Raw genomic sequence first — 27,326 nt, forward strand, 5'->3', positions numbered from 1 at the left:
TAAGGCAATGTACAATAATTCCACAAGAACACTTGTCAACAGCTGGCTGGTATTAGCAGCTGCAGAGATAAACTCGCATGTCATGTATGCCATCACCCCTTGGTTATGATTCTGACATACGACTTCCAGGTAGCATTTCCCTAGTGACCCTGTGCACTGCTTGTTGCAATTTAGTGCAAAGAACATGACATATTTGTTTCTTTTGAAAAATTAACTGCAATGTTCTTTTCTGTTGTATTGTGTAGTTTTAATTATTATGTGTTTTAAAATAAGGTAATATCTCACCTGGCTGGCATGGCTCAGTGGTTAAGCGTCGACCCATGAACCAGGAGGTCATGATTCGATTCCCGTTCAGGGCCCATGCCCGGGTTGTGGGCTTGATTTCCCACTGTGGGGCGTGCAGGAGGAGGCCAATTAATGATTCTCTTTTATCATTAATGTTTCTATCCCTCTCTCCCTCTCCCTTCTTCTCTAAACTCAATAAAAAGTATTTTAGCCCTAACCAGTTTGGTTCAGTGGATAGAGAGTCGGCCTGCGGACTGAAGGATCCCAGGTTCGATTCCGGTCAAGGGCGTGTACCTTGGTTGCAGGCACATTTCCAGTAGGAGGTGTGCAGGAGGTAGCTGATCGATGTTTCTTTCTCATCCATGTTTCTAACTCTCTTTCCCTTTCCCTTCCTCTCTGTAATAAAATATATTTAAAATATTTTTAAAAAGATAATATCTTTCCCCGCCCTATTTTCAACAGATTTGAATTTTATGAACTTTTACTCATTATCTTGGGAAAATATCGTGCATGGATAAAAATAGATTTTTTCTATAAAGAAAAAATTCCATTTAAACTCAAAGTAGAAGTCAATCTTTTTTACACGCGTCATTTTCACAAGTATTCTAAAACCGTCTTTCATACTTGTGAGAAACTCACACAGAACCTTTCTGGTGCTGAATGAAGACTACATTGGATTCACTGCCTGCAAATGACTCCCTAAAGGCCAGAGGTTAATGATAACCCAGCAAAGCAAAGCATGCTGGGTGTTTCATGTGGGAAACACGTGAAATCCACTGAACAAAATATACTGAGAGGTCACTAAAAGCCCCTCTGGTCTCCAGGGCGTGCATCGTTAAGACCTGCGTTCAATGCCATCTATAAAGTGAGGAATTGAGGAGAGCTCCCCACTACTGCTTTATATTTGCAGATGACAGAGGCAGTTGTTTTTTTTTTTTTTTTTAACAAGATAAGGACAAAATTTAAATCTAATTCCTGTTATTCCACATCACAGCTGTTTGTTGTTGTTAATCCACACCCGAGGATATTTTTCCATTGATGTTTAGAGAGTAGAAGGGAAGGGGAGAGACACAGAGAGAGAAACATCAATGTGAGAGAGACACATGGATTGGTTGCCCCTCTCGGATAGAGCCTGCAACGGAGGTACATGCCCTTGATCAGAATGGAACCTGGGACCCTTCAGTCCCCAGGCCAATGCTCTATCCATTGAGCCACACCAGCTAGGGCACAGCTGTTTTCTTAAAAAACAATTTTTAAAAATTCTCAGCTAAGGATATGTTTTTATTGATTTTTGGAGAGGAAGGGAGAGAGAGAAACATCAATGTGAGATGAAACAGCCAGATGTGAGCTGAAACATGCATCGGTCGCCTCCCCAATGCACCCCCAACGGGCCCCTCCTGGGGATCAAACCGCAATCTAGGCATGTGCCCTGACCAGGAATGGAACCCGCAACCTTTTGGTGCGCCGCCAACGCTCCAGTCAACTGGGCCACCCGGCCGGGCGCAGCTGTTTTCATTTTCCATCTAGCCGTTTGTTCTGGGCCCATTCGCTTTCTCGTCGAATTCACCTCCCGTGACGGGGATGTGTTTATTCCCACATTACGTAATCTTTCAGAGGGACCGACGAGGTCGTGCCCTGTCCCGCCGGGACACAGCGGGAGGACAAGAGGAGCAGCCGATCGCAAGAAGAAAAACCTTGATTGAGCTGGGAGACTGGCAGTTCGGGAGTGGGCGAGGCGGGGCGAAGCGCGGCTCCGAGGCCTGGGTTGTCAGGCCCCGCCCCCATTCCCGCGGCCTAGCCCCGCCCCGCCCCGCCCCGGCCCCGCCCTCGGCCCCGCCCCCGCCTGTCGCCATGTTGTTCCCTCGGCGCTGGGCGGGAGCAGCCGGAGTCGGGCTCGGGTAGCGCCTTGGCGGCCGCGTCCGACTGTCTCGCTTTCCTCGGTGCCCTGGCCGGGCCGGGTCGGAGCTCCCGGGCGTCCTGGGTGTGGCGGCGAGGTGAGCGGAGCGCGGACTCCCTCGGGGCTGGCGTGGGGCGGGGGCCGGGGCCGGGGCCGGGGCCCGGGCGTGCGGTCGGGGTGTGAGCCCGCGGGCCGCCGGCGCCGTCTGGGTCTCCAGCCGCTGGGGTGGGCGCTCCGCTCCGGGCCGGCGCGGGTCGCTGGCGCCCGGGGCGGAGGCCCGGCTGGTCGCCCCTGCCTCCTCCTGACTGACACAGCAGGAAAGACGGGTTCCCATTCCCACACCCCCGGGAGGGAGGCCCGCACACAACCCGGGGGACACACGCTTACCCCAGCCTTTCCCCCAACCCCTGGGGGCACCCCCTCCCCCCCCAGCCCACCCAATCCGAATGGGCCGCCGACTGGCTCGCGTGGAGAATGCCCAGCGCTGTCACGATCTGATGTTAGCGATTGTGACGCGCTCCCCAGGCGAGACATTTGGAACGTGGAGCCAGGGCCGGGGCTGGAGGCGGTTTGGGGTGTTATCTGATTCAGGCTGGCTACGGTTGCAGAATGGGGTTCCTGACTGGCTTCCAGCTTCGTGTGTAAAGAGGCAAGATGAGAATGGGGAGTGCCGCCCGCATCGCGGTGGAGGTACTGGCTTTGTCGTTTCTAAGTGATGACACATCCCGTGACCTAGGTTCTTTTGAGGAATGACTTTTTTTGTTGTTGTTGTTGGTGCTAGTTTCCAATTTGTCACGTGGCCAGGCTTTTTATAGGCTTTCAGAACCCTAATGAAACCCATAGAATGTGATGGCTTTTGGAAAATTAAACACAAATTTTTTAACTTGTCTGTCCTTCAGTCTGCCACGGTGGTAATGGAAAATTTCTAAATTGCCTGTAATCTCAAAAAACCGGTTCTTGGAGCTAAACTTGTAGACGTGAAGGAAACCCATAACTCCTCAGTGTGGGACTTTTAAGAAGACTCTTCTTAGGTTCTCGGTTAGAAACTTTTGTTGAAGTTATCACTGCTTGTCTGGAACTCTCAGTATCTTATTTATATTTACAAATCGGAGACAGTGGTGTGGCAGTCTGGTGCTAGCAGTATTTCTGTGTAGAAATTTTAGTAAATTCCTCCTGCTTAATGTTTCTGGTTTGGTGATTTCTTATTTTCCAGAGTTTTGTGGTGTGGGGATATTTTTGGTTTAGCATTTGTGAGGTTAAAGTGGACCAATGAAACTAAGTAGACTAGAACATTTTTTGGCTTTCATTCCAAGCCGGGTTCTTGGAGATTAGGAAAATACTTGAATGCTGCTCCCTCTTTTCCAACTTCTTTTTTCTTTTCCCGTTTCAGCCACTTCTTCCATCCAGAATACATTACTCTGGAGGCCTGAAGATAAGTTCCTTTGGTTTTAGAAGTTAAATTTTAACCTCCCCTCATTTCTTGGGCAGCCGCTCTGGCATTGGCTGTTCTCTGTGTGTAAATCCTGTACATACATCATTTAATTGAATTTTCACAGCGTTTCTGTGTTACTAGCTCCATTTCACAGACGAGGAATTTGCTGGGACATTGAAGGGTTAGGTCTGTTTCCCGCAATCACACAGGGCAGAGGCAGGATTCAAAGCAGGCCTGTGTGAGTTTAGAGTAATAGTTCTCAACTGGGGCCCTTGATGTCTCCAGGCATTTTGGGTTCACTCTTGAGAAGGAGTGCTGCTGGCATCTTGGGGGGTGGGGGGTAAGAAGCCAGGAATGCTGCTCAACTCTCCAGGGCACAGGGCAGGCCCCGCATCGGAGTTGTCTGGCCCAAAATGTCACTATGCAGGGGCTGAGAAAGCCTGCTTTACAGCAGTCTGTAACCTCAGAGCTCAGGTTTCAGCACGTCTGTAGTTTTTCAAATGTAACGGCCTTTTCCTATTTAGGAGAACTCATTTTAAGAAAGAGCAGTGGGGAAATTTGAGAACTTGAAGAGATTTCCCTTGACTCAGAGGCATATACATTCATTGGAAAGATGGAGTGAGCAAATAATTTCGGATAACAGAATCCAATTTTTAAGGCAAAAGTGGCAAAAGGACCTCGAGAGCCATTCATATCCATGGAAGTAGACTTAGGGAGTTTGGTTGCTGTATTATTCCAGTTTGCTATAAGCATTTTCTGAGTCACCTGTCATGCACTGATAGGTGCTGCTGATATGAAGGGGAGCATGCAGTCTAATCACAATCATAAGATCAAGTTCTGACTTGTCCTGGAACCAAATTTATTGTGTGGGCTGCTCAAGGTCGGGGGTCAGGTGTTATTAAAAACACACACACACACACACCCTCCCCCCTCCCCCCCAGCCTGGCTGGGCATGGCTTAGTGATTGAGCTGACCTATGAACCAGGAGGTCATCTTTTGATTCCTAGTCAGGACACATGCCAAGGTTGTGGGCTAGATCCCCAGTTTGGGGCCTGAGGAGGCAGCCGATCAATGATTCTCTCTCATCATTGATGTGTCTCTCTCCTTCTCCCTCTCCCTTTCTCTCTGAAATCAATAAATATATTTTTAAAAAACCACACTCTAGCTGGGTGGCACAGTTGGGTTGGAGAGTTATCCTGTACAACCAAAAAGGTTGCTGGTTCGATTCCTGGTCAGGGCACATAGCTAGGTAGCAGTTTTGATCCCCAGTTGGGGCATGTATCAGAGGCAACCAATTGATGTTTCTCTCTCTCTAAAAAAAAAAAAAATCAGTGAAAACATATCCTCTGGTGAGGATTTAGAAAAACCTCAATAGGTGCACACCCACACACAGGTACCTGTATCATAGTATTTACTGTGTGAAGACTTAGGTGAAATGAGGAAACGTAGATACGCTTTTGGTAGCTTTGTAGGTTGGCCACATGTGAATATTTACAAGAAACAAATTGAGTAGCCATTATAGTTGAGCATAAAATTTCTTAAATTTCCCCTCAGTAGACAATAGTCATGCATGCATTTTATCATGGAAATCAAGAAATACATGATGAAAATATTTTTTTAAATGGCCTTTGCATCATTTTCTTTTGCATCTTCCAGTCCGTTTTCATCATGCCTGTCTAAGACTAGGCCCTTCAATATAGGTACCGCTTCATTCTGGCGGCAAGTGTAACTTTTAGGTGAACTCTGGGAGTGATTGATTGAGGAATCCCAAAGGGCTGGCTCTTGTTTGAGGAATCTGTGAAGGGGTTATTCATGCAGCCAACATGGCATCTTTTGTGCGTAGCTTTGCTTTTTGACTCATGCTCAGGGACAGCGTGTTCTTTGTTAATGAATAGATTTCTCTGCCTCTCATCAGGAGTTGTCTGCTGTGGGGGATGCTAAATTATACACCTAAAGTGGATTGCTAGCTCATGGATCTGACAAAGGAATGTGTGTTCTTTTCTTTCTGGAGGCGTTTTATTCTGGGAAGGGGAATTGGTCCAGGAAGAACATCCATTGGCCTCTGAGGAGTCTTGCTTGATCTGTAGTTGGCTTGGCTGCTCTGGCCAAATTAGGTCACCGCATTTCTTTTCTTTTCTTTTTTAAAATAAGTTTTTATTGATTTTGAGAGAGGAAGGGAGAGGGAGAGAGAGAGAAACATCCACGTGAGAGAGAAACATCAGCGGGCTGCCTTCTGCACACCCCCTATTGGGATTTGAGCCTGAAACCTGGGCTCAGAAACCCAGGCATGTGCTGACCGGGAATTGAACCAGCGACTTCCTGGTGCAGGGGACCACGCTCAATCAACTGAGCCACACTGGCGGGCCACCTTTCTTTTTATGAGATTACATGACTACGTAGAGACATCAGATCATTGGTTTCCAAGTAGTTCTTCCCCAGGCAATTTGTTGGTTACATCAGCAGGAGGAAATAAGCCAAGTGGAATTGTGTGTGTGTGTGTTTGAAATGTGTCTCACTTGAAAGCTAGCTAGGTAATAAATTTGTTAGTCAAAAACCAAGGACAAGAAAATAGGGCTTGTGATTAAGTAGGTCATCAACAGAGACTATTAAGGATTTTGACGGGTGAGGGGTGAACTCACAAAATGCCTCATGGAGTTTGGAAAGCTGTGATGCAAACGAAAGGCCAGAATGCCTGAGGGAGGAGCCACGGGAGACTCAGGTGTGTAGGAGGAGGAAGCCTGGCTGCCTTGCGCTGGGAGGCGAGGCTGGAGGTAGTCCCAGGCGGTGTTTAGCAGGGAGCCCGGGGTTGCCTGGGCCTCCTCCATAACCTGGAGGAGAAATCTGTTTTCCAAAGTGCATCTTGATATTGTACATGTTGTCAAGTTGAGCTCTGTGTATTTCCACATTCTGGATTATTCCATCACTTTTTGTTTCTTTCTGACCCAGGGTTTGAATGCTACTGTGTATCATGAACGTGGAGAGGATGATTAGTTGTGAATGAATGTAAGTAAGGTAACAGATCAGCATGGGATGGAGAGAGACAGCTGTATGTTTTGGAAGAAATGTGTAAGTGAAGCTAACAGTGGAGGCTTCGCTGACCCCAGCTCATTTCATTGTGAGGAGTCTGGACACAGACTTCACTTTTGTCCCAGGCCTGCTGCCTTACAAATGTACGTTATTGTTTGACAAGGGATGGAGGAACAGTAGGACACAACTTGATTCATTCATCCCATCGCCATAGTCATTATCCAGGTGTGAAGGGTAGCAGAGCAGTGTAAACTAGCAAACGGAACTGTTCAGTGTAAATTGAACTAACACTTTAAGTTCCAAATTCATATGCATTGTATTCGGCTTTTGGGTCCAGAGGCGAAGTTAGTTTTTAGGTTAGTTTTCATAAGTGTGGTTGTGTTATCAGTGTGAGAGAAGCCTGAAAAAAACCTTAGAGATTTGTTTCTAGAACTTGCTATGTAAAGCTCTAATAGAAGAATGCTTAAATGATATAACAGGCTCAAAAAAGTTAGAACCTACTGGGGTATGTATGCTATAAGGTGACTGCGCTAGTCTTTGCAGCTTCAGGCTTGTGTAATCAGAGCAGTGATTAGATGAATATGCGTAAAAATACAGACTTGGTTTAGTTGCAAGTCAGAACAGAAGAACTGCTTGAGATCCATACGTTAGTAAATGCAGAGCATTCTCGAATGAGTTCCAGTCTTCTTAAATAAAATTTCATAAATAGTTGTTTTGGAGCAAACAGCTGCCACCCTCCTGTCCTGTTCCACATTCATATGTGAGCAGTACTTGAGTTTCTCACACCAGCCCTGGCAAACCAGATTTGCAAAGATATGACGTCATCGAAAGGAATGTGCTACGATGTAATGCTGAAGCTGGGAACTCCCTTGGGAGCCAGTTTGCATGGTGTCCTGCAGGTGTCCAGTTCCTTTCTGATTCCCTCAGAAATTTAAAGCAGCCCACCCTGCTCGTTTCCTATGCAAACTGTCCCTTGATCTCCTCTCCCTCATTGTCCATAGTGTTCCATTCCCATTTTCTGCTGCTCACACTTCTTTTTAAAAAAAATATATTTTTATTGATTTCAGAGGGGAAGGGAGAGGGAGAGAGAAACATCAGTGATGAGAGAGAATCATTGATCAGCTGCCTCCTGCACACCCCACACCGGGGACCAAGCCCACAACCTGGGCATGTGCCCTTGACCGGAATCAATCAACCTGGGACCTCTCAGTCCGCACGCTGATGCTCTATCCACTGAGCCAAACCAGCCAGGGCTGCTCACACTTCTTGAGGGAATAGATCTTCTGGTGGAGAAAGGGGCCTCTGGGTGCAGAGGGTGGTCACAGGGTCTCCTGCCTCTCAGAGAATCCCTTGCGCTTCCGCCCACCTGCCTGAATAAGTGTCAACAAGTGTGTTAGGTTTCCTCATCTCTCTCTCTCTCTCTCTCTCTCTCACTTTTTTAATAGATTTTTATTGGTTTCAGAGAGGGAGAGAGAAACATCAATGATGAGAGAGAATCATTGATCAGCTGCCTCCTGTACATTCCCCAGTGGGGATCGAGCCCACAACCCGGGCATGTGCCCCTGACTGGGCTTGAACCCAGGACCCCTCAGTCCTCAGGCCAACACTTTGTCCATTGAGCCAAACCAGCCAGGGCTCATCTCTCTCTTTTTTTAAAAAAAAAATATATTCTTACTGATTTCAGAGAGGTAGAAACATCAATGATGAGAGAGAATCATTATCAACTGCCTCCTGCACGCCCCACACTGGAGATCGAGCCTGCAACCCGGACATGTGTCCTGATTGGGAGTCGACCCATGACCTCCTGGTTCATAGGTCGACGCTCAATCACTGAGCCATGCTGGCTGGGCTCTCTTTAGTTTGTCACTGTGGACCATTTGTTTTCCATCTTCTCAATTTTGTTGCTGTCTCATCTGTAGTTCCCTCTTGTTGTCTTTTTAGGGTTTGTACATTTTTAGTCCTTTTTGCCATTTGGTGGGAGTGAAAGTAACACATACTTGACCTGCCCTGTTTGGTTAGACTGGGGGAAGCTGTTTAATCTTTGTGAACTTGCATTTATTGAACTATAAAACACCAACTTGCAGGTGATTTGAAGGTGCGATATGCCTACCAGATACAGTGCAACCTCAATTCTCGAACTAAATTTGTTCCGGAAGGCTATTCAAGAAGCAATTTGTTAAAAAAAAAAAGAAGCAATTTGTTTGAAAACCAAATCATTTTTTCCCAATTAGAAATAATGCAAACGGAATAAATTCATTCCAGATCCCCAAATAACCCCCTGTTTTAACCTTTCTTATATACAGTACATGTCTAATGTATTGTTTAATCTATAATCACACATTCTTTTCTTAAACTTACTGAACCACCCCTTCTAGCCTTAACCAACTCACTTTCTTCGCTTTTCCCCATATTGCTACCTCCAAAATGCTGTCCCCAGCAAACTGCTTTTCATTTATCTAAATCAACAAGTTTTTCTACCTCTTCAGTCGCCTGTGATCATTGTTTCTTTTACACCCTTAGCAACATTAGCACTCTTTAAAATTATTTATTAAATTTATTGGAGTGACACTGGTGAGCATGAACATATACGTTTCAGGTGTAGGTTTCTATGTTACAAGATCTGTATGTTGCACCATGTGCCCACCACCCAAAGTCAAATCTTCTCTGTCACCTTATATTGGGACCCTCTTGTTTCCCCACCCCCTTCCCTCTGGCAACCACCACACTGCTGATTGTGTTCAGTTTTATGTCCCACATACAAGTGAAATCATACGGTTCTTAGCTGTTTCTGACTGACTTCTTTCACTTAGCATAATGTTCTCAAGGTCCATCCATGTTGTTACAAATGGCAGTATTTCATCCTTCCTTATGGCTGAGTAGTATTCCAATATGTATATGTACGACATCGTCTTTATCCAGTCCTCTATCAAAGGTCACTTTGGTTGCTTCCATGTCTTGGTCACAGTGAATAATGCGACATTAGCACTCTTGATGTCCTCTTTAAAATTGTGCGAATCATCCATTTTGCCAACAAAAGCAACAAAACACACACACGCACGCACGCACGCACGCACGCGCACAAATAGTCACAGCTCGATTTCCTGATATGTTAACAAGGTGAGGTTTAACTAAACTGACTCATACTGGGGCATTCTCTCCTTGTTTGTGGCCTTTGTTTTGTCATGCTGGTGTTATCAGCACGAAAGAGTTGTCGGGTTCACAACCCAGACATTTTTTTTTCCGTGAAAAACTTGGTAGAGAACCGAAATGTTCGAGATGGGGAACATTGGAGACTGAGGTTTGACTGTATTTGGTAAACAGTGGCGGCTAATGTTATTCCAGTCATAGCATTTGTTATTTGAGAAAACATGACAATAGCAATAGGTAGGGAAGTGGACATGTTTCTTGTGTTGGTGAATGAAGGGGGTAAGAGAGATTTTTGGAAATGGGGGAAATAGTTTGGTTTTAGTTATGTTGAAGTTGAACTGCCAGCAGGGTACCAGATGAATCTATAATAATAAAAGGGTAATATGCTAATCAGACCAGACGTCTTCCGGATGTCATTCCAGATGTCCTTCCTGACAAAGCCAGGGCCGGAAGGAAGCCAACCCGGGTCCCGGGTGCTGGAGAGCGGCCGGAGGAGAGAAGCCTGGGTCCCGGGTGCCAGAGGGAAGCCGGTGCTGGCAGCTGGGGGAAGGAAGACCTACTCTTGCATGAATTTTCGTGCATTGGGCCTCTAGTATATTATAAAAGGGGTGGAATTCTTGTCTGGCCCCGACGGGGTGGGAGGGTGGAGGTGGACTTTAGTTTCAAAATCACTGGGTTTTATATCCCAGGAAGATACGGTTTGGGAAGAGGTAACAGCTTCAACCTTGCCATATACCAATGTTAAGAGCTTGTTAGAAAAGGGAGCCACTTAGGTTGCTGAAAGCTAAGTGGGTGGTGAAAGCCAGAGAAGGTGGAAACTGTTGTCAGGGGTAGTTTTATGGACCATTAAGTCGGAAGCATTTTCAAGGTCATTGCTAGGCTGTGGCTGAGTCCTGGCTAAGACTGGAAGGTCTTCCGTCTCCAGCTAGAGGTGTGCTACTTTGCAAGGTTCTTTCCCAATTGAGCCTCTATTGCCTTATTTGTTTAAAAAATGCTTATTTAGGGGCTTAGGATGTGGTTGTTGGCAATGAATTTTATGGTGGGGTCTTAAATTCAATGATACTAGTAAAAGTTAAATTAAAACAAGCCAAAAACAATAGATTTCTTCATTTTCACTAAACAGGCAAATTGAAATACATGGTACAAAAAAGGTAAGATTATTGTAAAATGAAATGGACAGAATAAATATTCGATTTAATTTTCCATCTATGGTAATTTCACAATAAAAATCATAGTTTGCTTTGTAAAAAACAAACAAAAAATGCCCGAGTACCCTTTCAAGATTTTATGTCATGACACATGGCTACATCCGAGAGAATTCACTACTAGGTGGGCCTCAGGTGGGGACACTGGTTAGCCATGAGGGTCGTTTCTAAAAGCATACACTGTGAAGCTCTAAGAGAAGCACTTTTCTCTTTATTCGCTTTAGAAGTGCATATGCCATAGGCCAGTGATGGCGGACCTATGTCACCTCTGACGCGCGAACTCATTTTTTTGGTTGATTTTTCTTTGTTAAATGGCATTTAAATATATAAAATAAATATCAAAAATATAAGTCTTTGTTTACTATGGTTGCAAATATCAAAAAATTTCTATATGTGACACAGCACCAGAGTTAAGTTAGGGTTTTACAAAATGCTGATATGCCGAGCTCAAAAGGTTCGCCATCACTGCCATAGGCCATTTATCTAAGGACTAAGGAAAAGCCTTTGGACTGGCCACTGGGAGTTGACTGGGGACTTCTGCATATATAGGAGTTGGGGGATGAAGTTGGGAGCCTGTGTGTAATGAGCAGAGTGGAGGGTGATCAGGCATAGTCGTGAAATGGGTAGTGATGGCACAGTAAGGTTAGGCGTGGAAAGGTTTTTGTAAGCAAAGTCATCTGCATTACCTTGGTGGGGACAAACAGGCCTCATTGATGGAGAAGTAGGATGAAGTGAACTTTCTGGAAAGCTACCTGCAGCACTCTTACATTCTTCTCATTGTCTTTTTAAAAAAATATATTTTTATTGATTTCAGAGAGGCAGGGAGAGGGAAAGAGAGATAGAAACATCAATGATGAGAGAGAATCACTGATCAGCTGCCTCCTGCACGCCCCGCACCAGGAATTGGGCCTACAACCTGGGCATGTGCCAATTGGGAATGGAATGGTGACCTCCTGGTTCATAGGTCAATGCTCAACCTCTGAGCCACGCCTTCTCATTTTGACCTGGTGACAACTTCACTGCAGACGGGGGGCCTTTAATCTAGCAGAGTCCTATGTGCCAGACATAAAGCTGTCCTCTTGAAATATATCTGCTTGGGAAATTTCCACTTCCCTTACTTAATTTCTCTAACAGCCAAGACGTTCCACTTTGCTGTGGCTTCATCCCTCGTGGGCAGTGTTTGTAGACGAACTCTTCCCTGAGTAGATTTGGAAGACCTCCAGCCCTGACACTTTTCTGCTTCAAATTAAAGACATCTGGTTTCTTATCTAATTTGAGAGGACTCACAACCAACATTTCCTTAAGCTACAGCAGATCATTGCAGATCATGCTTAATTTGTGTTTAGCTGCTCTAATGTATTGTTCTAACAGGCATATTCAAATTCATTTCTTTTATAATGCATTCTTCCTGAAACAGCCAGTCTAATTCCCAGTACTGCATCTCTGTCTTTTGATCTGTATCTGTTTCTTTGCATTTTAATTCTGTCTCCCCAAATGAAACCTTGAACTGCTCCACTCTTTTCCTTATTGTCAAGCACTGTAAGTGCCTTTTCCTGTAAGTGTCTTAATACAGGTAGATACATTTATACTTGTTTCTCTGAAGGTCTCATTAAGCACAACAAACACTATCTTCACTTCCAGGATTAGCAGTTTCCCGTAAGTCTGTTCACTGAACCATCACAGTTCATGGTCATAATATTAATAACATCTCATGAGTGAGGGAGAGAAGAATAGGAAATAGTGATGCCAAGTAAAGACGAAAGTGAGAGTGTCATGAGCTACACAAATGGGTTACACATGATATATGAATGATGCAGACACGTATCGATCATTTCGTGAGGTCCAGATTCCTTTAATAATCTGATGAGCCCTAGCTGGTTTGGCTCAGTGGATAGAGCGTTGGCCTGTGGATTGAAGGGTCTCGGGTTCAATTCCAGTCAAGGGCACATGCCCAGGTTGTGGGCTCGAACTACAGTAGGGGGCATGCAGGAGCAGCTAATCAATGACTCACATCATTGATGTTTCTCTCCCTCTCCCTTCTGAAATCAATAAAAATATATTTTAAAAAAGAATCTGATGAAACCTTTTTTGACTCTTTCCAGAGAAAAGCTCCAGCTCACATGCTTCCATCCCTGCACTCATCCTTATTTCACATGTGATTCTAGGTGCATTTCCCCCCTGCAGCTCCTTCATGGACTCCCAGGTAAGCACACACTATATGCACACTGTTGAATGCAGAACTCATGTAGCAATTCAAATGTAAACTAACCGAAATGAAATAAAATTAAAAATCCAAGCCCGGCTGCTGTGAGTCAGTGGTTTAGCATCGACCCATGAACCAGGAGGTCACGGTTTGATTCCTGGTCAGGGCAAATGCCTGGATTTTGGGTTCCATCCCCAGTGCGGGGCATGCAGGAGGCAGCTATTTGATGATTCTCTCTCATCATTGATGTTTCTCTCTCTCCTTCCCCCTTCCTCTCTGAAATCAATAAAAACATTAAAAAAAATTCCGTTCCTCAGTTGGATCAGCCACATTTCAAGTGCTCAGTAGCCATGTACGGTTAGTAACTGCCGTATCGGACAGCGCAGATATAGAATGTTCCCATCATTGCAGACAAAGTTCTGTCAGATATTGCTGCTCTACAATTTCAGGATGGTTTAAGAAGATTTACTTCCTTAACCAAATCTCTTCTTTCCTCTTCTTTCCCACTCTCTCCACAATTGTTAATGATTAGTGTACCTACAGCCCTGTCTTGTTTTAAGCAAAACTGTAGGTATTTCCTAAAAGTTTAATTAGATGACTCATCTTCAGAAAAGAGATTGATTGAAACGAATTCTTTAGGCAGGTTGAGCTGCTCTAATGTGAAGTGTGGTTTGACTTCAGTATTTTTCCTCTCTAGCTGTCTCTGAGGTAATACTCAGTGATAGACTAGGATCATTTAGTTCATCTGGCAAGTTGTGCCTCCAAATTGGTCTATTCCTATGGTATTTTGCCTAATTCTTCCTTTTTTTTTTTTCCTGGCCGACATCTTGCAGTAGAGATAGACTTAATTACTTCGTTGACTTGCTTCTTGCTTATATATTTCAGCAGGGCAACCATGAAGACCAGAAACAAAAGAGTGGAATGGCTGACACACACCTATATTAAGATACTATAAGGAAATAAATACAGCTCTAGTAAAAATGGAGATAAGTTAGAGATTATTCATGCCTTTATTTCCTTGGTTAGTTTCTTTGAGCCTCCTCAATTTCTCAGGCTTTGAAATGAAATACGTGGTATGCCTCTAACTAGGACATTTAGGATGAATGAAAAGGTATGTGTTTTTTGGAAAAAAAAGTTTCTAAATTTAAACCAAGAGTGATAAATTCAACTTAAGTGTTCGGACGTGAGAACTAGTCAAGGGGTCACAGAGTATGTGTTTCAAACTCTGAAATTTTGAGAACAGCAGTGTACAAACCCAGCCTACTCTCCCTTTGGCTGCTTGTTAGAGGAATGCTGCTTTTTTGCAACCTTGTACTTTTTTGCAGCCAGCAATACTAATTTTAAAGTGGTTTTCTCATTAGACTTGCAAGTAAGAATCAATTTTTTTGTCCTTTCCCATGCATTTTAATAGACCTCAAAAGTAAAATGGGGGAGGAACTGACTGATTAGAGAAACAAAGAACTGTAAGTACAGAAAGTACAAATAGAAAAATAAGAAGCCCTAGCCAGTTTGGGTCAGTGGATAGAGCGTCAGCCAGCGGACTGCAGGGTTCTGGGTTCAATTCCGGTCAAGGGCGCATACCTCGGTTGCAGGCTCTGGCCCTGGTTGGGGCTTGTGTGGGAGGCAACCAATCGATAATGTCTCTCACAGTGATATTTCTCTCTCTGTCTCTCTCCTCCCTTACACACACTCTCTCAAAATCAATGGAAAAATATCCTCTGGTGAGGATTAATAAAACAAAACAAAAGAAAATAAGGATAGAATAATAACAAGAATAAAGGAGGAAGTAATTTAGTTTGGTCTCAGTTTTAACACTTTGGTACCTCACCATATGTAAAGTTTTGTATATGATGTTGCAGAACAAAAAAAGGGCAAATGAATGGTGGCATTTGCTGTTGCGTGTCCCTCCCAGGGAGTTAGACAGACTCAGACACAACAGACTGATTAGACCAGGGGTCCTCAAACCACGGCCCGCGGGCCACATGCAAATACAAATATTGTATTTGTTCCCGTTTTGTTTCTTTACTTCAAAATAAGATATGTGCAGTGTGCATAGGAATTTGTTCATAGTTTTTTTTTTAAACTATAGTCCGGCCCTCCAACTGTCTGAGGGACAGTGAACTGGCCCCCTGTTTAAAAGTTTGAGGACCCCTGGTTTAGAGCATAAGTGAGTGAGAGCTGCGATAGGGGTGGAAAGGATTAGAGAGAAGAGAAAGATTAGGCAGGGGAGGCATAGAAGGCTTGGATGAAGGCTCTGAACTAGGCCTTTGCATGACTGGGATATTCATAGCTGTCCAGGTATAGGGAGGGGGCTCCCAGGCCAAGATAAGGGCCTGAGCAAAGGCTATACAGTAAATACCCGTGATAGGGTTGGGGTTGGTGGCTTGTAGGGTTATACTTGGGGCAGGCTTGTAAGCAAGGTTGGATAGCTCTTTGAATGCCATGTTCAAAATTTTGTATAATAAAAATCATAAAGACACAAGTGGGTTTAGTTTGGAGACAATTAGATCCATGACCAATAAAAATGTCCACCTTTAGCCCTGACCAGTTTGGCTTAGTAGATAGAGCGTCAGCCTGCGGACTCAAGGGTCCCAGGTTCGATTCCGGTCAAGGCATGTACCTTGGTTGCGGGCACATCCCCAATAGGGGGTGTGCAGGAGGCAGCTGATCGATGTCTCTCATCGATGTTTCTAACTCTCTATCCCTCTCCCTTCCTCTCTGTAGAAAATCAATAAAATATATTAAAAAATAAAAATGTCCACCTTTAATTAAACATTCCTGTTAAGAGATTTATATTCTCCATGCCTGGGTCTGAATCCCTCTTGGTCTGTTGTGGTATATGGTTTTGGAAACCAGCAAGGGGTTGGAGAAGGCCAGAGAAAAGGCTACTACTGATGAACTATCCATAAGCAATTGATAGTGCAAGATAAAAGTCCACAGTGGAGGAGTTGGGAAAATAGTATTATAAAAGGGAAAGGGTTGACATACAGTGCTGTCTTTTTATCTTTAGTTTTGAGGTATCTGCTTCCCATTGAGATTAGTGTGTGCTGTATAGGTGTGTTGGTGACAGCACATGGTATTGTAATCCTAAAATACTATCGATTGTGCTTAGAACTGGTTTATTTAAAAGGACACTGCTGCCCTGACCGGTTTGGCTGAGTGGATAGAGCATCGGCCTGCGGACTCAAGGGTCCTGGGTTCGATTCCGGTCAGGGGCATGTAAGTTGGTTGCGGGCACATGCCCAGTGGGGGGCATGCAGGAGGCAGCTGATCGATGTTTCTCTCTCATCTGTGTTTCTAACTCTCTCTCCCTCTCCATCTCTGTGAAAAATCAATAAAATATATTTTTTAAAAAAGACACTGCTGCAGGGACAAGGAGATTATTTGTGGCTCTGTAAATCTCATTTTAGGGTCTTGTTGCTAATAAGACCTTAGGCTGTGTGTGTATATCTCTATCTATATTCTTTATTTAATTCACCATAAAATTCATCCTTCTAATATGTACAGTACAATGGTTTTTAGTATAATCACAAAGTTGAGCAAGTATCACCACTCTCTAATTCCAGAATATCTTTACGCTTCCACAAAAGATACCTGTAGTCATTAGCAGTCACTCCTCATTTACCTCTCCCCTCATTCCCTGAAACCACAGATCTATTTTCTATCTATAGATTTGCCTGTTCTGAACATTTCATATCAGTGGAATCATATAATATGTAGCCTTTTGTGTCTGGCTTCTTTCACTTAGCATAATGTATTTGGGGTTTATCCATTCATCAGTTGATCAACATTTGGGTTGTTTCTGCTTTATGGCTATTATGAATAATGCTGCTATAAATGTACACGTACCAAGTATTTATGTGGATGCATGTCTTAATTTCTCTTAGGTATATGCTTAAGAGAGGAATTGCTGGGTCGTATGGTAACTGTGTTTAACTTTTTTTGTTTGTTTTTGTTAATTCTCACCCGAGGATATTTTTCCATTAATTTTTAGGGAGAGTGGAAGAGAGAGGGAAAGACAGAGAAACATCTATGTGAGAGAAACACATTGACTGGTTGCCTCCTGCATGAGCCTGGACCAGCGCCCAGGCCAGGGAGGAGCCTGCAGCTAAGGTACATGTCCTTGACCATAATCGAACCCGGGACCCTTTGGTCTGCAGGCTGGCGCTCTATCCACTGAGCCAGGCTGTTATTTATTATCATTGTACCAGTTTACATTCCCATCAGCAGTGTATGAGGGTTACAGTTTCTCCACAACCTCTTCAACACTTGTTATGGTCTTTTTTATTCTAGCTGTCCTAGTGGGTGTGAAGTTTTCATTTGCATTTCTCTACTGGCTATTGATGTTGACCATTTTCCCTTATTTTTAAGTTGGGCTATTTTTTTTTTTTTTATTGATGACTTGTAAGAGTTCTTTATATATTCTGGGTCCAAGTCCCTTATCATATATTTGTTTTCCAAATATTTCCTCCGATTCTGTTTGTTGTCTTTTCACTTTCTTGATAGTGTACTTTTAAGCACAAAAGTTTTAATTTTGATGAATTTTAGTTTATTTTTTGTTTTGTTGCTTGTAATTTTGGTGTCATATTGAGTTATTTTCAATCTTAGAATTAGGAATCAAATGTCCTTGAGGCATGGTGGATAGCAGTATTTAAGGAAAATTTAAAAGATGATTTCCATTTTACTTAATTGGAGCATTCAGTCAAGCTAGATTGTAAGTGAAAATGAAGCTTTTGATTCATTTTTATATACTTTTGATATTTAAAAAAAGTATGACTTTGCAGACAAATTACAACTTTCAAGATTGAACTCAGTATTGAATATTCTAGGTTTTCTTGCAGACTTTAATATAAATCTGTAAGCTTTTTCATAGTGTGATCACCATGTGCCTAGTATTTGGGTTTATCACTCAGCAGTATACTTCTACAGTTCTATGTCTCCAGTTAGGCATTTAGGTCATTTCCAGAAATCCTTCCTTGGCATCTAAGGCCCTGCCTGCTCCAGGCCTCTCCCCCCAGTCCCATCTGCATAGAACTCTCCTTTCTCCAGACTCCAGGTGCTCAGGCCTACCTTGGACTCACCCAGTACATGCCAGTCTACATTGGCAGGGCCTTGGCCTGGGCTGGTCCCTCTCTCTGATTCCTGGCTCCCTCTCTTCTCAGTTTTCTCCTGCTGAGCTTAGCTTGTGGTTAAACCCACTTGCCCTCGGTCAAGTCCACCTGTAGTGGAGGCTGACCTTGGTGAGGCTGTGTTCTCAGAGCAGTGTGCGGCTGAAATAAACACTGAGACATGGCTTTGGAACAGCCCACACTGGACACCGGTGTCTAGTCTATCACTGCCACTGTCGACACAGCCAGTTTTCCTCTGGCGCTGGGAGTTGCCACTTTTTCTTTAACGGAGTGGCAGGTGAGGTAGCTGGCTGTGTTACAGAGTCGCGGTGTATGAAATTGACGTCCCTCTGATGGCTAGAATCACACACAGCTCCAAGCTACTCCTGAGATGCTCACACAAGGGGCCCGGGTCTGCCTGAGGCAGCCAAAGGTTTACACATCGCATCTCTCACCAGGGCAGATGCTGCACTGTTTGAGTGGTTCCTTGGTTTTTGGTTGAGTGCAAATAGTTGTATTCTACACCAAGTCCAGATTCTCATTTGTAGGACTTTCCACAGTTGGATTGGTGTGGATTGTCATCTTCCCCAACCTCCAGCTCCATGAGTTGGGTGTCACATCCTCAGCATCAGGCACACAGTAGGCACTCACTAAGTGCTTGTTGAAAAACTGCTTTCCCACCCACTTCACCAAATGCTAGACTTCTGGGGTGGTCCTTTAGAGTTCTGCAAACATTGGCTTGACATTTCATGTAAAACATGTTTAAGCTACTGAAACTAATAAAACTCCGGCACATTCAGATGTGCTTTATACTACACTAAAGGCCCGGTGCACAAATTCGTGCACGGGTGGGGTCCAGCCCGTCTGCCCCGATGGGGAGGTGGGACTGGCTGGGGGGAGGGGCCGCAGGCAGTTGGCTGGCTGGCCCCGTCTCCTGGTTGAACTCTTGGTAGAGGGGACAGTTTGCATATTAGCCTTTTATTATATAGGAAGGCAATGGCTTGTCTACTGCTAGTTCTGTCAAGTTAACGGTTTTGAGCAGATCTTGAAATAAAGTGAGCAGTTGACTCTTACCTAGCCGTGGGCAAACTACGGCCCGCGGGCCGGATCCGGTCCGTTTGAAATGAATAAAACTAAAAAAAAAAAAAAAAAGAAAAAGACCGTACCCTTTTATGTAATGATGTTTACTTTGAATTTATATTAGTTCACACAAACACTCCATCCATGCTTTTGTTCCGGCCCTCCGGTCCAGTTTAAGAACCCATTGTGGCCCTCGAGTCAAAAAGTTTGCCCACCCCTGCTCTTAACCATTGCAACTGCTATTTTGCATTATACCCACCACAGCAACAGGAAAACCCTCAGACATCAGTGCAAGGCAGCTGAGCCTCGTGGGTTAAGTGCTGGGGTCTAGAACAGCCTGCCACATTCTTGCCTCATTTCTACCTTTTACTGGCGATGTGACCTTGACCAAGGTATGTAAGCTCTCGAGTCAGTGTCATTGTGGTCTGGGGATAGAGACTTGTGAGGAGTGAATGCCGTGAAGCAGAATAAGGGCTAACAGTGTTGGCGTTGTTGCTATTACTCTGTACAGTCATACCCCACTTTATTGCACTTTGAAGATATTGCAGTTTTTTTTGTAAATTGAAGGTTTGTGGCAACCATTAGCAAAAAGATTATGACTCATGGAAGGCTCACAAAATAGTTAACAATAAAGTATTTCTAACTTAAGGTATGTACGTTGTTCTTTTATTTTATTTTTTAAAAATATTTTTTTATTGATTTCAGAGAGGGAGAGGGAGAGAGATAGAAACATCAGTGATGAGAAGGAATCATTGATCAGCTGCCTCCTGCAGGCCCCCTATGAGGGATCAAGCCCGCAACCTGGGCATGTGCCCTTGACTGGAATCGAACCTGGGACCCTTCAGTCCTCAGGCTGATGCTCTATCCACTGAGCCAAACCAGCTAGGGCTGTACATTTTTTTTTTAGACATAATGCTATTGCATACTTAATAGGCTATATAGTATAGTGTAAACATCGCTTATATGCACTGGGAAAACAAAAGAATTCATGTGGCTTGATCTGTTGTGGTATTTGCTTTATTGCTGTGGTCTGGATCTGAACCCCCAATATCTCTGAGGTATGCCTGTATTATACTATTGTATCCTTAACTCCGAAATGTCAAGATTTTGAAGAGTCACTTTTTTCATCGATTGAATTTATAAATTAAGGACTATTATATGTAAGTCCCACAAAAATGCCCTTCGCTTTTAAGGAGGACAGAGGGCTTGAAACCATTGGTTAGAGCAGGGGTGGGCAAACTTTTTGACTCAAGGGCCACAATGGGTTCTTAAACTGGACCGGAGGGCCGGAACAAAAGCATGGATGGAGTGTTTGTGTGAACTAATATAAATTCAAAGTAAACATCATTACATAAAAGGGTACGGTTTTTTTTTTTTTTTTTTTAGTTTTATTCATTTCAAATGGGGCGGATCCGTAGTTTGCCCACGGCTGGGTTAGAGAATGGCTAGTACTTTAGCACAGCTCCGCATTCGTTGAATTTGATCTTCAGGGCTAGGATCCTTTGGCTTCCTATTGTCTGCCTGTATAGTTCTCTCACTTTTCTGCCCATAACTCTTCCTGAAATTCCACTGAAGAAATGGCCATAACAGAAGCCTTTCTGTGATACTGCCAGTAAAGACTTCTTATATTCATTCCACAGAAACTGCCTGCTTTCCTATGAGGAGCCTGGTGCAGTGGTGAATCGCTTTCCCCCTGTTGTCCACGTCTAAGTGAATTTTCCCAAGAGTCTGAGAGGTAGGTATTGTTGTCACCATTGTCTGGTGAGCTTCAGGATGTCAAGTAGCTTTCCAGTTGGTCTTCATTGGCCTTTGACACCAGGAACCAATTCTCCTTCCAAGTTTTCACCTTGTCCTTGGCCGCCCAGAAAGAAGCTTCACAACTCTTTGCTGCCTTAAACTGCCTTTTCCTGTGTCCCATTGGTGTTCCTTCCTCACGTGGCCCTTTTTCTTTGTTTATATTAATTTTATTTTATTCTCTGGAATATGATTATTCTAAGCTATGCAAAATTTGAGCAACTTGAAGAATGAATGATATATTTTTACATTTATTTCAATTTAACACAATTTTATAGCCCAGTGTGAAGCTTAGAGAAGCAGGGTTGGCAGGTGAAAGATTAACGTGTAGTATTTGATTCTAGGACTTTTTTTAGGCTGAGGAAGGTCATGGGCAGCTATCAGGTGTGATTTTCCTTTTCAATTTAAGAATTTAGTGGCTACTAGAAGTCAGCTATTTCTTTCACATTTTAATTCTTGTGTTTACTCTTAAAATTATGGAAAAAAAACTGTACATTGCCAAGCTGAGCTTTCTAATTTTTTCTTTGCAGATAATGATGATGCTTGAACTGAACAACTAAGGTGAGATTTATGACCTAGATAGAATGCTTTTCTTATGCAGACTTCCTTATAGAATTTAGCTGAATTGCTAAAATTTTATTTTAACTTTGATGAAGACTATTGCCTTTGGGCAATCATTCCAAACTGTGGATTATGAAAGACTTGACGTTACATTTTAAGGTAAGTTCTGAAAATAACATGGCAGGATACTGTATTTATTCAGCTTGAACTGAAGAAGTTTCAAAGGATTTTACTGTTTTTAGAAAAGGAAAAGGAAACATTTTTAATATCTGTAAGCTGATTATGGTTCTGTTAATGTATAGATTCCATGAAGCTACGTTTTGTTAGATGTCATTGGGAAATGAGATGCTTTATACAATTACCTGTATCACCATGTATGTTTATATACAACGCTACAGTTAGAATCAGAGAGATGTGTGTGTATTCGTTGCTTTAGCAAATGCCAGCATACTCCCAAATTGGATATCTGGGAGGCCCCAAATTACAGATGGGAAATGTAAACATTGTGCCCTATTGCCTGGTGTGTGGGTCTAGCATTCCCCACATTTGTTTCATCAGAATAACGGCACAAACTAGGCAATCTCACATTATTACGAAAAAAGAAACGAACTGTCAACGTGTCCTGATAAAATTATAAACGACAAATTCCAAGGAACTTCTAAGACTTAATTTGGTAGATGTATACAACCAGTCATCTGAGAGAGGTTGTTAGGTTGCATAATCTGGGTTATAATTTGATGTAGAGATTCTAACCATCAGTGCTGTACAATAAAACTTCGTGTCTGGTAAGGCAGTTAGAGACCTAGTAAAATACTGGGGTAAATGATACACTACAATTACGCCCATCCGTTCCACCCTCCTAACACAACAGGGAACTTCGGTGTTCACATATCTTAAACATTGTGTGAAAGGAACAACCTGGGGACAGGAGCTGCTGGGGGAAGTATTCAGTGTTGTTGGCCGTGCCAAGTGGTTCTGAGGGCCCAGAGGTTAGTTAGCAGCGTGGTAGGTGAAGCGGGGTGGGAGCACCATCAGAAGGAACAGTGTGTGCCAAGGCGAAGGCAAGGGAGAGTGGGCTGGGCAAGTGGAATTGAATTTCAGTTCCATCTGACTGCTTTTCTGAAGGACTGAGCCAAGAATGGGGAGCAGGGCCAACTGTCTTGCCTTAGAAGTTGGACTCAGACTTGAATCTGTGGAGAACCGCTGGAGAATGTTAAGGAGGGGTATTCGGCAGATACTTGGCCCTAAGTCAGAATATTTGGTGTGCTTTTTCGGTTTTGTTTCTCCTGTTTCTGGAAGTTGAAGTTGTTTAAGCAAGACTGCAAAGATTTAAACAAAGGAACCGATTTAGCACATCTTTACATCTGCCAGGAAATTAAGAGGCTTGAGAATGTTTGAACTTCCTCTTTAACATTAATTTAGTCTGGGCATTGGGCAGAGTGATCCATTGGCAGTCAAAAGTCTCCAAGAGGGTCCGACTGGTGTGGCTCAGAGGTTGAATGTTGACCTATGAACCAGGAGGTCACAGTTCAATTCCTGGTTGGGGCACATACCCGAGTTGCAGTCTCGATCCCAAGTGTGGGGCGTGCAGGAGGCAGCTGATCAATGAGTCACTCTCATCATTGATGTTTCTATCTCTTCCTCTCCCTTCCTCCCTGAAATCAATAAAAAATAAAGTCTCCAAGCGGTCTGTACCTTGATTGCCTCAGACTTTTGTTGGCCAATTTAAATTGTATTAATTATAGCAGTAATTACTATAGGAGTAATTTAAAAGAGCCAGTTGGAGTTAGGGACAAGTTGCTACAGTTTTTACCGGAAGAGTATATAGCTGGAAATACAGAATTCTTGCACGTTATAGGAAGTGTTCAGTTACATTACCCTGGGTCACATTTGCATATAAGTAGGAGTTAGCCAGGTAACGTTTACTGCAGTGATTTTGCAAATTCATCCTAGTAATTTCACAATTATTGTTCATGTTTTAATTATCTTCCCATTGAGGGACTCCCAATATCTCCTCTCACATTACATTTCCATTTTTATTCTAGAGCTTTGCTGTCCAGTATAGCTGTTGGCTCTCTAAATATGGCTATTCAAATTAGCTCAAATTAAATCCAATTTAAAATTCAGTTCCTCACTCCCCCCAACCATATGCCAAGTGCTCAGTAGCCTAACTGTGGCGACTGGCTGCCATATGGGACGCCGCAGATGGAGGACATCTCCACCATTGCGGAAGGTTCTCTTAGTGCCACTCTAAAGGTTGTCTTCTTTTACAAATTTTAATATACTAACGGCTACTTAATAAAAACCTTACAGATTAAGTGATATAGTGTGATTCAAAATAAACTGGGGAGAAGGGCGAATGGGGAGTTACGGAGGAAATAGGATTTGCCATCAGTTGGTAATTGGTGAAGTTAGGTTTAGGACCCATGGGGTATCATTATATTATTCTCATTTAGAAATTTTGTGTATGTTTGAAATTTTCCATAATAAAGAATTAAAACAGAAGCTTAAATAGGAACAGCACTTAGAAGCAGCCATCTATAAATGAGCATCTGAAATCCCACCTGTAATGTAGGAAGGTTTTTAATCCTGCCCCAGGGTTTCCCCTAAGAGGGTACACATAGCACCTTGTTTTTATTTAAGGGTTACTTCACTCCCCCTCGAAACATACAAGTAGCAGCACTGGCTCGCGCTACTTGTGGGCAGAATGAGTCTGTGGGTAGAATGTGCTAGATTACATTGTTTAAAATTCTGTTGCTGCTGACGTTAATTTTGGCAGACTCAACGTAGTGTTCCCAATGAAGAGAATAGAGTTCATTTACTCAGTGGTTGGCTTATTTTTGTTCACGGCCAAATCAGTCAGCTTCTGTGTCTGGTTTCCTGGTTACCAGCTCCTATGGTGACAGCACTGGAAGAAGCGGGGGTCATGGAGAAAACCCCTGGCAGGAGAGCAAAGCCAACAGTGTCTGTCACGGTGTCACCAAGGGCTGTTTGAGGTTGTCACCCAGACTTGCCTACTCCAGTCTCCTCCTACATCTCTAACAAATGGTGGCCGGGCTTATTGTGAGTAGAGAGAAACGGTTGAGAGCAAGGTGTTTGGGGTCAGACTTGGCTTGGAGTGCCAGCTTCAGCCAGCTGAGACCCAAGGAAGGGCAAGACTGGGCCCTCGCCAGCTGCCGCAGGGAGTAATGGCAGGCTAGGCCAGGCGCATGGTTGAGTGCTCCATAAATGACAGCTCTCGCTGTTAGGCATTCTCTGTGCAGAAAGGAATTGGGCCTCTGTTTATTCCCCTTAAATGCTGATATTTCTAGAATCGTGTGGAGCAGTGTACAGGTCTAAAGGAATGTAATGGTACCTTTTTATTTTACAGGGTTCTGAAGTCAGAGATCTTGAGATTAATAATGGCAGGAAAATCCTCACTTTTTAAAGTAATTCTCCTTGGAGATGGTGGAGTTGGAAAGAGTTCTCTAATGAACAGATATGTGACTAATAAGTTTGACACCCAGCTCTTCCATACAATAGGTGTGGAATTTTTAAATAAAGAGCTGGAGGTAGATGGACACTTCGTGACCATGCAGATTTGGGACACAGCCGGTCAGGAGAGATTCCGAAGCCTGAGGACGCCCTTTTACAGAGGTTCTGACTGTTGCCTGCTCACTTTTAGTGTCGATGATTCTCAAAGCTTCCAGAACTTGAGTAACTGGAAGAAAGAATTCATATATTACGCAGATGTAAAAGAGCCCGAAAGCTTTCCTTTTGTCATTTTGGGCAACAAGATTGACATAAACGAACGGCAGGTGTCTGCAGAAGAAGCCGAAGCCTGGTGCCGGGACAACGGCGACTACCCTTACTTCGAAACAAGTGCAAAAGATGCCACGAACGTGGCAGCGGCCTTTGAGGAAGCGGTGCGAAGAGTGCTTGCCACTGAGGATAGGTCGGATCACTTGATTCAGACAGACACCGTCAGTCTGCACCGGAAGCCCAAGCCCACCTCCTCTTGCTGTTGATCCTGATGAGGTTTAACCAACTCACACACACATACGAATAAACATGGGGAGAGGAGAATTAGCATCTGCAGCAATAGATCATATACTCATAAAATTAAACTAACCATATTGCTGCTTCATACGTGGGTGGGAGAAGGGATACATTCACTCACAGAAGAATCTTATTTACTCAATAATGGCATCTTACATTTATAAGTTGTAACGGTTGTCTAATGTTTAATTTAAATATGTAAGTTACAGAGCTAATAAATGAGATGACCAAGACTTTGACTTTGTGATTAAAACAAAACACTTGAATATTCTAGAAATTGTTCTTTTCCTGGGAAAATGGAGAACGACTTTTTATATATGTATATTTTTATGTAATTAGCATCTATTCCTGGTTCAGAGGGAAATTTCCTACAGCAATAATGTTAGATATTAAAGATTAAAATTGAGTGCATCTGTGCTGTAGTGATTTGATTGTTTCTACATTCTCTTTAAAATTATTGAAGTGTTCACATTTTCATTCTACATAATGGAATTGATCTCTTGATCTCCCCAGTAATCGCTCATCTGTGTGCCACACGTTCGCTACCCCCTCAACCCCAGAAGCCAACTTTATCATTAGTCTTAGAGGAAATGTGAAGGATTGAACTTTGTGTGAGGGTAAGAGAAGACATCTTTATTTGGTCGTGTATTTACTTAGTGCCTTCTCCTTCACTGAACATTGTATAGTGATTTGCTCTCGAAGATTTCTCATCTTGCTGCAATGACCAGACTTACTGATAAAACAAATTGTGATCTTTTGTGGGTAAAGTTCATATGTTGCACCTTCATGCTGATTCCATTCTCCAGAGGCAAACCAACTCCTAGACCCCATGTCAGTGAAGACAGCACCCTGGCTGTAGAGCAGTGGGTTATCAACGGACATGCTTGGGGCAGGGGTACATTTTGAGAAACGAAATAGATAAATTTCTTTCCCTGGCTCCACTCATTGGAAACCACTGAAAAAGAGTATCATTACAGTAAGCTAAGCTTTTGAAAATCTTATTTCCTAACATAACAATTTGGCTGTAAGGAAAATGTTATGACATTTTTAATTTGGGGAAGTTAAATCTCTTCATATTCTCAGGTTGGAGAGAGCTCTAGTTTTTATTATTTGCAATCACCTCCCCCCCCGCCCCGCCCCCGGGAAAAAAACTAATCCTCCATCCAAAAAAACAATTTTTTTTTCTTGAGGAGACTTGCTTTTCTTTTTAATATAATTTTATTGATTTCAGAGAGGAAGTGTGAGAGAGAAACATCAATGATGAGAAACATTGATCAGCTGCCTCCTGCACACCCCACACTGGGGATCGACCCTGCAACCTGGGCATGTGCCCTGACCAGGAATCGAACCGTGACCTCCTGGTTCATAGGTTGGTGCTCCACCACTGAGCCATGCCAGCTGGGCTTGCTTTTTTTTAAAAATCAAAAGTGTACCCATTGTTTTGTGACTTGCCCTTTTTCTCTTAATATGTCTGGACATACTTACATTACAGTAGACCCCTCTCATTTATTTGCTGTATGGATATCTAACAACTATTCAAACCCTTCTT

At 43.3% G+C, this 27,326-nt stretch overlaps 1 protein-coding gene across 3 annotated transcripts; it reads left to right on the forward strand.

Annotated features, from left to right (window-relative positions):
• The first annotated feature begins 2,149 nt into the window (after positions 1-2,149).
• RAB9A (RAB9A, member RAS oncogene family) lies at positions 2,150-26,199 on the forward strand. 3 transcript variants are annotated; one of them, XM_081115069.1, is made up of 5 exons: positions 2,170-2,279; positions 13,096-13,196; positions 21,025-21,119; positions 21,709-21,739; positions 25,110-26,199. In XM_081115069.1, the coding sequence occupies exon 5, from the start codon at positions 25,141-25,143 to the stop codon at positions 25,744-25,746; it is 606 nt and encodes a 201-aa protein (XP_080971195.1). In that variant the 5' UTR covers positions 2,170-2,279; positions 13,096-13,196; positions 21,025-21,119; positions 21,709-21,739; positions 25,110-25,140; the 3' UTR covers positions 25,747-26,199. The 3 variants fall into 3 exon arrangements, with proteins under 3 accessions (XP_080971194.1, XP_080971195.1, XP_080971196.1); XM_081115068.1 differs by lacking the exon at positions 13,096-13,196 and having other exon boundaries at positions 2,150-2,279; XM_081115070.1 differs by lacking the exons at positions 2,170-2,279; positions 13,096-13,196 and adding an exon at positions 2,708-2,872.
• Positions 26,200-27,326: the final 1,127 nt, after the last annotated feature.

This window comes from Myotis nattereri, assembly GCF_964212035.1.
Source record: "Myotis nattereri genome assembly, chromosome: X".
NCBI lineage: Eukaryota > Metazoa > Chordata > Mammalia > Chiroptera > Vespertilionidae > Myotis > Myotis nattereri.